Raw genomic sequence first — 11191 nt, forward strand, 5'->3', positions numbered from 1 at the left:
TCTTGCCCCTGCTATTTGAAGGGTTATCTCCCGCGTGCCAGGCGCTCGCCTTAGGTGGTCTCGGTTCCCACTGTCCTAAGCTCCTCTAGTCGAGTCACGCCCTCCTCAGCGGGGCCCCTTCCAGCTCCTCCCCCCACCCCACTCTCCATCCCCATTTCCCCACTAGCTGTGGGGAAGGAGACGCCAGACAACAGTCGCCAGAACCCCGAAGCTGAACAGAAGCAAAGGGACAGAATTCTAACCGCCACCCGAAACCATTGGGCTGGGCTCCCTCCTCCAGGTCCCCTGATCAATCAAAGGCGAAGAAGCAAGCCTCAGGACCAATCAGAAGTGGAAGCGGTGGAGCAATGCCCGCCTCCTTAAAGCGCCCTCGCGCCTGATTGGATGTGTCTAGGCTAAGTCACTTAGGAGTGGGGCCAGCTGATCGACGGTGCAATGGCAGCGGGGCCGGGGGAAGAAGGGAGGCAGTCGGCCAGCCACAGATTGGTACGGTGTGTCAGCACCAAAGCCCTGCCTAGTCAGAAAGCCCGCTGGCCGGGTTCTAACCCCGGGCCAGTTAATGGTGGGGCAGCGTAATGGGTCATTCTCTTTACGGTGTGGTGGGGGCTGGTACATGAAGTACGCAGTTAATTCTGACTCAGCAGACAGCTGAGGCGTCATCGTGTATTTGCAGCGCGAGCATCTAGGCCAATGAGGGGGGTCAAGGCACTGCCCTCTCTTGTGTCTTCCCTGTCCCCGCATACTTCCGGGTGAGGCAGGGTGCGTTCTGCAGCCAATTAATGGTGGTGCAAGGCAAGAGGCGGGAAAGGGGAGCTGCCCACTGGCACCCAAAGCCTGATGGCCTCCTATCCAATCCCAGTCACTTCTCCACAGATTGTAAGGGGTTGAGAGAAAGGTGAAAGGGTTTGCAACGAGGACTACACAGGATGGAAAGATAGAAGCAAGAAAGCAGTGGTATCCCTGAGCACTTTCAGAGGGAGCCTCCAAAGCTATGCAGGTGAAGGAGGTTCAGGCCCCAGACTCTTCATAAAGAGGGTGGGACAGAGCAATCTGCGCAGCCAGAAAGCATTGAGGACCGGCTGGTGGATGAGCTCTCAGCCTTAGAGCCCTGAAGCCTAAGTCCGCGGACCAATCAGATTTAAGGCCCTGTCCCTCCACAACGCCAGCCAGGTGGGCGCGAGCTCGGCTCCGCAGCCAATCAGCGGAGGTCGCGAGGCAGAGTTGGGGACCCGGGGGCCGGGAGGGGGAGGGGCGGGGGTGGTGAGGAGTGGAGCTGTCCTAGGTGCCTCCCAGGCTGTTGTGATCCCTCAGCCGGCGGGAGCCAGGAAAGAGGGTGTGGCCAGCACTGCGGCCAATCAGCGTCTGCCTCGGGATCCGGGGCGACCAGCGAGCTGTGCACGCGGCCCCGGCCTCGAGCTCCGAGCCTCGCGCCGCTCCACTTTCTAACGGCTACTCGGGCTTGTGCCGCCCGGAGTGTATGTGGGGCGGAGTGAGGAGAGGAACAGGGTCTGAGTCGGTGAGTGCCATGGATTTTCTTTCTTTTCTTCGGGCTTGGGCCTGGCCCAGGCAAAGCTGAGGTATGGGGGCTTGAGTGGTCGCCCTGAGGATGAGGATCGGGAAGTGGGGGTGAGGGCGTTAGGCTTTGGGGACTCCCTCTGCCCTGGAGAGGCTGGAAATGGGGCCTCCTGGGCACCGTTGGGCCCGGCTGGGCAGAGACCAGGCCGGCATGTCCCCGGTCCCTGAGACAGCCTGATTTGGAAGTGTGTTGTGGGGCAGGTGGAGGCACTTGGAGCTCTGTGTGGGGTCATTGGCCATGAGGTATGGCCTCTGACCTATGAGAGGTTGTCCGGGGTCTCTGGACTGAGACTGGATCTGGTGACTGGAGAGGTCTGTGACTCTCCAGAGGTTCTTGGGAGTCTTTGACCAAGAAATGAAACTAGTGAGAACGTGAGAGGTTTTCTGGAGTCTCTGGATCCAGCCTGGGCTGACAGTGAGTGTTGATGAAGTTGAAAGCCCAATGGGAAGTTGTCAAGAGTCATTGCATCCTGGCTGTGATGGGAACATGTGGCTGCAAGACTTCTGGGGGACTCTGGCTTCTGGGTTGGGGTGCTCATGTAAGATTTTCCAGGACTGGGTCCAGGTTGGACAACGTGGCCAGGAGGTTAGGGCCATGGTCTTCTGGAGGTTCCGGGGTGGGGAGGGTGTCTCTGAATCCCAGCAGGTTTTTTGCCCTCCATGAAGTATTATTGTTTTGTGGTGGCTCTAGATAGAACCAGGATTGAGTCGTGTCTTGGGCCTTTTAGTCCCTGTTCCCATTCTTCCGCAAACTGTTTCTGGTCATTCCCAGAAGACATCAGGCTCTAAGCATGGGGCAGCTGCTTGGAGACGATGGACGTTGTACTGGAGCATAGGAGGTGTGTGAGATATCCTGCTCTTTAGGAAATCACCCAGGTTGTCTTTACTGAAGATCTTTTTATACTTATGAGGCAGGATGTTGATATCTAATTTCACTCCACTCTTCAAGCTCTACCTGGTACTAAAGCTTTCAGGGTACTTTCATGTACACCCAGAGTTCTTAAACCAAGGGTGGAGGTGCATGGGGGGAGTCTATGAGTGGATTACAGGGTCTATGAGCTCCTGGAAATAATCCAAAAAACTGTATGTGTGTTGGCGGGGGCAGGCGGTAAAAGCAGCCACAAGGATGAGGAGTGAAGCCTGTCCAAGGGTGAGTTTCAGAGCAGTCTGTGACTCTCTTGTCATTCATATGCAAAATGGTATAAGAATCTACAATTTTCTGATGTAAAGAGTTGATTCCACGACTTACAATTTTAAAAAGCATAGTGACCCCCTGAGAGGTTAAGAACCACTAAAATAAAGCAGGCTCCCATATTATTTATGGGGCTTAGGCAAGACTAGAAATGGAGATTTCCCCTCTTATCCCCACATCTGGTGTTGGCGCATACTTCAAGGTGTCTCACATACTAGCCTGCATGTCCAAGTTCCGTCTACGTGCCCCTCCCACCCAATCAGGGCCACACAATTACATCAATCACATAGCCCACTCAGAAGAGTATAGACCTGGGTCTGAGGCCAATGTAAACCCAGGAACTGGGCTATTTGGGCCAGGAGGTCCAGGGTTCCGAGTTCCCAGAGCATGGTCTAGAATTGGGGGGCACAGGTTCCAGGGGGGTACTTCCTAGATACCCTTGAACTCCTCAGCCCAGGGGGAGGGACACAACTAGAGGTCAGAGTGGGGCCCTCTGTCTGGATTTGAGGCAATATGGATATTCAATACTGGTCTTGAAAATAGTCCCTATGAGGAAGTTGAGGGTCTCAGAAGAGTTAACCCCATGTTAGTGCTGAAGAAAAAGGCAGTCCACTGTGAGGATGCAGTGGAACCTAAGTTGTTTTTACTTCTCATCTGGTTGTTTTGCCACTTAATCCACAAAAGGTGTGCTATGATAGGGTCTCTATGATCTAGATTCAGCTCACCTGCCTATTACTATACCCAGATCTTGGGCTATGTAGAACATAGATTTAAGGGAAGAAAGAAACTCATTCATTCTGTGGTGTCTCTCCTCTGGTATGTGTTGGATGTACTTAACTAACTAACTAAAAAGAGTGAACATTTGAAGATTTATGTAAGGTTTGGATAATTGGTTTTAATCTATATAAAATGACGCAGGGAGTTTAACCACCTTAATTTGCCGAAAGTGATGTGTTCCTGGGAAGAGTGGAAAGTTCATAGAACTTTTCTGAATTGAATCTTGTTTAACCTGGCTTTTGGAGGTACTCAATACCTCAATACGTGAGACCAAGGGAGAATATTTTCATAAAACAAATAATCATCCCTCTAATTGGCATATTCTGATGGTTTAGTTTTAATTATAATATTTGAAGAGACTCTATACTTGTTTTGCTGTGTTGACATTTTTACAGCAAGCTGGGTTGTGCCTGAAGGTCAAGTCTATCAGTAAGAATAAAAGATATCAGATTTCAAACTTTATTTAGTAATATGAATATTAGAAAGGATTGAGAGGCAAAAATCATACCTCCTTTTCCCACATTCTTTTCTTCCAATTATATCCTACCTAACCTCTCCCACCTACGGTACCCTCTCCCAGGATGCAGGTTTGTGTCCTCATGACCTGTGGTTTCCTGGCTCCACCCCAGAGAGACAACTGCAGGAGATCCCTACTGAGTCAGCCTGGGAAGTGGAAGGTGGGCAAGGTTTCTGAGGCTGGGGAGGAGAGTTCTTTCAAGAAGAGAAACACAAGACTTCCCTGGTGGTCCAGTGGTTAGGACTCCGGGCTTCCAATGCAGGGGGCACGGGTTCGATCCCTGGTCAGGGAAGTTTTGTATGCCGCGCAGCCAAAGAGAGAGAGAGAGAGAGAGAGAGAGAGAGAAAGAGTCAGCAGTGTCCCTACCCTTCCAAGTCAAAGAGGTATTTGCTTCTGCTTCTGCTATCACTGCTCAGTGCAAGGTGGTTTGGACTGTGCAGTCAAGAATGTCAAGAATGTAGGAAGGAAGAAGGGCTGAGGTGTAGAGGGCCCTAGAGATACCTCTAAGGAGGCAGTCTCTAAAGGGATATCCTTAGATGGGGGTAGACACCAAGTGGGAGGAAAGACGGGGTTTCCCAATCTTGGGGGCTTTTGTTCACTGAATGGAGAGTCCCCTTGCCCCTTGCCCGCACTTCTAGGTTTCCTGAGAGCCCGCTGGCACTCCCTGTCAACTGCGTAAGACGATGCTGCCCTTTGAGCACAGCCTCCAACTCTTTTGAACATCAGTGGGCAACCACCAGTAGGGGAGCCGAGTCATGGGCACATGATGTAGGCCTGGGAGTTGAGGGGACTCCACTCCACTGGGTGATGATGTAATCTTCCAGACCCCTATACCTACACTTGGGGTTTCTCCTTCATGGCTTTCCCCACTTATCCCATATCCTCAGGGAGTGTGTATTTCTGTATTGGAGGAAGGATGTTTCCCTCTGTATACCTACATGTCAGGGATTGGTGCATTTCTGTGTCCAAATCAAGCGTCTTTTATATGGGTATCTAATGAGTCCCTGGGTGTGGTGGTGTGAGGAGTTAGAAAGCTCAGAAATGGAAAATATTTAACGACCAGAGTAGCAAATGAATACAGCTTGCCCATTTGCATTTTCCCTTTCACTCTGACTCATCTTCCCCTCTCCCCACACTATTATTGCCCCTCCACTAGCCCCACCCATTGGCACACCCTGTCTGATCTAGGAGGGATTAACATCCGTTTGCACCCAAGCTAGAATGAGAGGTAGAGGGAAGGCATATTAGGTCTGGAGAGAGAGTAGAAGGATGGTCTGAACATTTGGGGGTCCTGGAGCCAAAAGGTGAAACAGGAGTTTTAGAGACATAATATTTGAGTCTAGGAGGGGACCAGAATCTAAGAGAGAAGCCTAGGGGGAACCAGACTGTGTCTTGTCACCAGAGCAGCCTACCAGTGCCTGACTCGTTAACCTTCCAGTTATTTATTAGGCACATATCGTAAGCGATTTAGCAGCAGTTGTTCTGTGAATGAAAATTCTGCCACAGGACGAGGAATAATGAAATAGTAAGAAACAGAGAAAGAAATTTGAGTCTCTCAGAGCTCATCTTTTCCCCAGGTTAAGGAGTGCTAAAGTGTGAAAAGAGGGGAAATCTCTGAGGACCTTCACCCCCTGGGCAGGAAGTCAAAGAAACCTCGGAGTCCTGATTTCAGAGAAATGTCATTTGTCATCAACCCAAGAAAAGGAGTTTTTCTCTTCGAAGACCACCACAGGCCCTTCCTGGGGTTGCCCCCATCAGAGCCTGATGGGAGGATCTGAGTCACTCACACACCCAGTCCCCAGTGATGTCCCAGATGACAGGGGTCATTCCCACAGAGCAGTTGAGGCTTCCTAGTACCAAGGCAGAGAGAGGGAGGAGGAGGCATGCTTTTGGCCTCCTGCACTCTCTCCTTAGAATGCAGATGTTTCAGTCCTTTTTACTTTTGAGGTAGTAGGAAGAGCTTCCAGCTGCTAGAGATCTACTGACACCGCTAAGAAACAGAACTAATACTATTTGAATGATGCTATGTACCGAGAAACCACTTTCACATACATCATGTCATTTCATCTTCACCCCACCTCCAAATGAGGTAAGCAGAGGTTATCCCTATTTCATGGATGAGTTAACTGAGGCTCAGAGAGGTGACTTGCCCAAGGTGACTCAACTAGTAAATGGCAGAGATGAGACTCAAACGCAGGTCTGATTATCCCAAAGCTCTTATTGCTTTAGATACACTTCTTTGACTCTAGGGGTTCACAAATGAAATAAGGAGACAGGAGGTTAGGAGGCAGAATGCCAGGGCTCTGGAGGGGAGGAGTGGTCTCTCCTGGAGGAGTGAAGCACAGCCAGGGGTATAAAACCACACCCCTTGGAGGACTGTGGCAGACTGATACTTGGGACACCCAATGGATGACTGTGAGGTCAGGGGCGGGGCTAGCTCCAGGGTGGGGGTGCCCAGGAGCCCCAACAGCAGTTCAGAGCATGCGGTGTCCAGGAGGAAGCTACAACCGGTGAGTGGCTGCTTCTCCCCAGCTGAGACTTTCCTCCCACTACACCCCTCTTTCTGTCCACTTCCTGCCAGCCTGTAGCCCTCTCCGTGAAGTGTCCAACTAGTAATCCTCCCTCCTATGGGGTCCATACTCATGGTGAGCCCACACCTAGGAATATGCCTGCTGGGCACTGCAACACTTAGGTGCGTCTCTTTATATCTGGGTTCCCAGTTTTCTTAAAAGCCAATGTGGTGGTTTTGATGTGTGATAAATTTCTGCCTTGTTCGGTTCTGTCCTTCTGTTCTTCACTTTTGGCTTATGAAAAACAAAATTGAACCGTCTCCTTATCCTAATCTTGAGAGGAAATAGCCTCTCCCTCTATAGTTCCCATTTCCCTTTCTCTGGCTTCCTCAAGGGTCAAAGCCTTCTCCAAAGCCTCTCCATCTTCGGATGAGGAGCCTTCTCTCCTGTGGCTTCTGACCTGCTCTCTTATCTCACTGCATGGGAGTCTTCGGCCTCTTCCAGTTCCTTCTCTGAGGATGGGTTCTAGAAGTTTCGTCCTCAGGGAGATGATTGATTGATGCCTTAGAGCCTGCCCTCCTGCAGTTACGACCCCTGTCTTGCTGCCCTTTCTTCCTCTCGGGACCCTCAGCTCCACATGATGGGCTTGCAGGGGGAGGACACACTAGCTTTCTAACCTCACCCATGAAGCTGTGTCTTGCTCCATCCCTAACTTCCAGGGCTGACTGGGTTTTGTGGTGATCTTCTTGTCTGGAATGAGGAGAGCATGACCTACTCAGAGGTCTTTCCCTGCAGAGGAGCTTGGAGAAGCAGAAGTATCAGTGTTTGCTATCCTTTAAGTCAGACATTGCCAACTGGCAGGACCCATCTATACTAGTCTTAAATCCACTACTTGAGATAGTTCTTAACTGTCTGGTCCTTGCTCTTTAAGTCCTGAATTTGGTCTAATTTCCATTCTCCCACCACCCCACCTCCACCCCTGGCCCCTGCTATGATTCTGGATAAGCTCAGGTCCTCTCTCGGGTCAGTTTATCTGTTCCATTCAGGACAGAGAGCTCAGATTCAGAACCAGCAACTCACTCTTTCTCCCCTCACCTCCACAGGCTTGAGAATATGCTGTTCCTGCCTCCCCTTTTCACCATGGACCCCACACTGTGGCCCTTCTCTCAGAACCTCTGAGATTGGTACCCAGGCAAGGCACAATGCCCACGTCCCCAACAAGACTGCCTAGTCCCTATGGCTCTGATCGGCTGGTACGGCTAGCAGCCAGGCTCCGGCCAGCACTATGTGATACCCTGATCACAGTGGGGAGCCAGGAGTTCCCTGCCCACAGCCTGGTGCTGGCAGGTGTGAGCCAGCAACTGGGTCGCAGGGGTCGCTGGGCTCTGGTGAAAGGCATCAGCCCTTCCACCTTTGCCCAACTTCTGCACTTTGTTTATGGGGAGAGCCTAGAGCTGCAACCTGGGGAACTGGGGCCCCTTGAGGAGGCAGCCAGAGAGTTAGGGGTGCAGTCCCTGGAAGAGGCATGCATGAGGGCTCGAAGAGATACGGCCAGAGAAGAGCTGGGTCCAGGGCTGAAGGAACAACAGGAGGCGCCAGAGAAACGCACAGGGGATTCTATGAGAGGAGCGGGGGGCTTTGGAGAGAAGCAGAGATCACAGAAGTTTGTTAGAGCTGGCAGGAAAGAACAGGAGGCGCTGCACAGGCACAGGCCACCAAGAGAGGGCCCTGAGACGGCAGAGGCAACTCTGGAGGAGCAAGGGGGGCAGATGAGACCAGAGGAGAAACTCAGCCGATCCCCTGTTGGCCGCGGAGGAGTAGATGGGAAGCAAGAAGTGATCATGTGGGTGAGGGACAGTCCAGGGGGCTCTGAGGAAAGTCTGCGGGAGTTCCCTGGCCCCCTTCCCCCACCAGGTTCCCTCCAAACCGGCATCACCCCTAGGCCCTGGTGGGCTGAGGCCCCTTGGTTGGGGGAGGGCCAGCCTGCCCTGTGGAGCATCCTGCTGTTGCCGCCCAGATATGGCACTCCCTTCTCCCATAGCACCCCCATGACTGCAGCCCAGCAGGAGGTCTGGCCTCGGGACCAGAGGTGAGTTGAAGGGCCTATGGAAGACCTCCGGCTGGGAGGGAGTGGCTTAGGAGAGGCAGCAGTGAAGGGTGGAAATGCACCACATCTCTTATCTCTACTATACATTTCCTGAGCTGGGGAAAGGACAAGAAGCTCCCACCACAGGGAAACCCAAAGCCCAGCCCCTGAGGACTCATGACACCTCCCTCTCCAGAAAGGAATTGGCCAGGATCCCAGGTGTAGCCAAAGCTGTAACTCTTCCCCATCCCACTCCCAGGATCCCACTGTCCCTGAACCTCCACAAAGGCCTCTGGAGCCAGAACCAGTTGGCCTCCTGCAGCCCCACCCCAGGTAAGCCCCTCATTGCCCTGCATGCACCCCGTAACATGTTCTCTCAGCTGGGGCTGAGGCTGGGGCTCCAGGAGTCCAGCCTGAGCAGAGCCCCTACTTCACTCTGCTCCCTTCAGGTTCCCTCCCCCAGGGCCCCACACAGCTCAGCCCTGGGGAGATGGAAGAGTCTGATCAGAGGCACACAGGTGAGTAGGGTGAGGGCACTTTTGCTTCAGCCCCACTGTAGCCCCTGATGTCTTGCCTGAGTGTTCCAGTGATCCGGCTCTGGGATTCCCAGCCCTGCCCTCCTTTGCCTTTTGTTGCCACAGGTGAACTTGCAACCTGTGTGGGTCATGTGGGCACAGCAAGCCACCCATCTCACCAACACCCTCCCCCACCCCCTCCTGCTCGGTCTCGGCCCTATTCTTGTTCTGTCTGTGGAAAGAGGTTTTCACTCAAACATCAGATGGAGACGCACTACCGTGTCCACACAGGTATGGGCGCCCTGCCCTGTGTGAATTGTCTACCTCCTTCCAAACTCCAGTGGGCCCGCTCCTAAGTCCCTCTCTGAGTGTCTGGCTACCCCACAACGACCTTGCCCAGTTGCCCCAATCTACCCCTAGGCCAGCCTTCGCTCCTTTCCTCTTTCCTTCATGGGTCTTCCCCTCCACCTGCCCTAGGAGAGAAGCCCTTCTCCTGTAGCCTCTGTCCCCAGCGCTCCCGGGACTTCTCAGCCATGACCAAGCACCTGCGGACGCATGGGGCCGCACCCTACCGCTGCCCTCTGTGCCAGGCCGGCTGCCCCAGCCTGGCCTCCATGCAGACGCACATGCGCGGCCACTCGCCCAGCCAGCTCCCGCCGGGATGGACCATTCGCTCCACCTTCCTCTACTCCTCCTCCTCCTCCTCGAAGCCATCTCGGGCCTCGACCTCTCCCTGTAGGCCCCCTTCCTCAACCACCTGACAGGGTGTCAGTAGCTTCTTTGGCTTCAGCCAAGCGTACAGAATGAAAGATGGGCCGGCGGGCCTGCTAGGCTTCTGACCTCGCACCGCGGCTACGGCCGCCTAGCAAACTCTGCTCCAAGAAGCGTCGCAGGAAGGGCGCCAAGAGCCCTCTCCCAGATGACCGCGGGCCACAGAAACCTGGGCCAGCGAGCCCGTGTGGGGTGAGGGCAGTGAAGTGTGCACGAGTGAAGGTTAACTGTGCGGGGACTTGCGGTTCATCACCAAAATAAAGAGTTTCCTGTGCCCTCCTCTCGGGACCAGAAAGCCGAGTCCGGACTTTAGCCTGCGGGCGGGGGACAGCCTTGCCCCTAGTCCTGTAGCGGCCCCTGGTGGTTCATCGCGGCGGCCACCTCCTCCGTCTCCCGGGGCTCCCTCTCCTCCCCCAGAGGCAGAGGGCCGCGAGGACTCGGCGTCCAGGCCGACTTAGCCCTGCGTGGGGAGGCTGTCAGAACCCAAGTTACCCGTCCCTTCCACAGCAAGCAACTGCGCGCGGAGTCTGAGTCTGGGCCTCCAGCCGGAGGCTCGAGAGGAACGCGTGCTCCGCCCTGCTTTCGGCCACCCTCCTCCTTTCCTAGAGCACAAGAGCCGAAAGGCCGCAGCCTCTCCAGCATCCTCCCTCCAGGCTGTACGAAACGGCTGCCGGGTTTAGCTCCGAACTGAGACTAATCTTTTGCCGCCGCCCCTTACCCAGCCCACGCCTCCTGCAGTACCGAACTTCATTTTCCAGTGTCTCTGGTGTTCCCAGGGTCCGAGGCCCACCGCACTCTGGGAGTGGTAGTTCACACGGGCCGCTGGCCTCGACAAGAACAATGGGAGGAGTCTGGGTCAAGAACCACATCTCCCGGTGGCCCCGGAGATCGCTTTCTGGGTCGGGTCAGGAGCCCATAGTCCCAGCTCTCGCGGCCCTAGCTCGCCAGGAAGGAGCGAGGCGCTCGAACTACATTTCCCAGAGGGCCCTGCGCCTCATCCTCTCCCGCCGCGACGCGGGGGTCTATGCTCTTCAGATGCGGTCTAAGGGTGACGGCCGGCAGGCCTCGGACTCCCGCTCCCGTGGTGCCCCGCGCGCGGCCGGCCCAGCCCCCGGCTCCCGGCGACCCCGCGGCGGCGCTGGTGGTTGTCGTGAGCCGCCGCCGCCCCGCCCCTCCTCTGCTCCCCTCCCCCCCGGCCCTGCTTACGGGCCGCCCCTCCCCCCGCCTCCCCGGCCCCTCTCACGGTGC

At 54.6% G+C, this 11191-nt stretch overlaps 1 protein-coding gene across 5 annotated transcripts; it reads left to right on the top strand.

Annotated features, from left to right (window-relative positions):
• The first annotated feature begins 465 nt into the window (after nucleotides 1-465).
• On the top strand, nucleotides 466-10798 carry ZBTB32 (zinc finger and BTB domain containing 32). Of its 5 annotated transcripts, none has more exons than XM_029201302.1 (7): nucleotides 466-486; nucleotides 6013-6150; nucleotides 8613-8660; nucleotides 8917-8990; nucleotides 9107-9175; nucleotides 9299-9463; nucleotides 9650-10798. In XM_029201302.1, the coding sequence occupies exons 2-7, from the start codon at nucleotides 6146-6148 to the stop codon at nucleotides 9931-9933; spliced, it is 645 nt and encodes a 214-aa protein (XP_029057135.1). In that variant the 5' UTR covers nucleotides 466-486; nucleotides 6013-6145; the 3' UTR covers nucleotides 9934-10798. The 5 variants fall into 5 exon arrangements, with proteins under 5 accessions (XP_029057135.1, XP_029057129.1, XP_029057133.1 ...); XM_029201301.1 differs by lacking the exons at nucleotides 466-486; nucleotides 6013-6150 and adding exons at nucleotides 6158-6571; nucleotides 7675-7763 and having other exon boundaries at nucleotides 8854-8990; XM_029201303.1 differs by lacking the exons at nucleotides 466-486; nucleotides 6013-6150 and adding exons at nucleotides 6158-6571; nucleotides 7675-7763.
• The last annotated feature ends 393 nt before the right edge of the window (nucleotides 10799-11191 follow it).

Source organism: Monodon monoceros, unplaced genomic scaffold, assembly GCF_005190385.1.
Source record: "Monodon monoceros isolate NGI ecotype Baffin Bay Population unplaced genomic scaffold, NGI_Narwhal_1 Super_Scaffold_10, whole genome shotgun sequence".
In the NCBI taxonomy this organism is placed as follows: Eukaryota; Metazoa; Chordata; class Mammalia; order Artiodactyla; family Monodontidae; genus Monodon; species Monodon monoceros.

Bases quoted from the DNA above. Each gene is read 5' to 3' on its own strand.
- ZBTB32 (XM_029201296.1), top strand. From the start codon at position 7,774: ATGCCCACGTCCCCAACAAGACTGCCTAGTCCCTATGGCTCTGATCGG. The intron at 8,661-8,853 runs GTGAGTTGAAGG...CTCCCTCTCCAG, and splicing joins GTCTGGCCTCGGGACCAGAG to AAAGGAATTGGCCAGGATCC. The intron at 8,991-9,106 runs GTAAGCCCCTCA...TGCTCCCTTCAG, and splicing joins CTCCTGCAGCCCCACCCCAG to GTTCCCTCCCCCAGGGCCCC.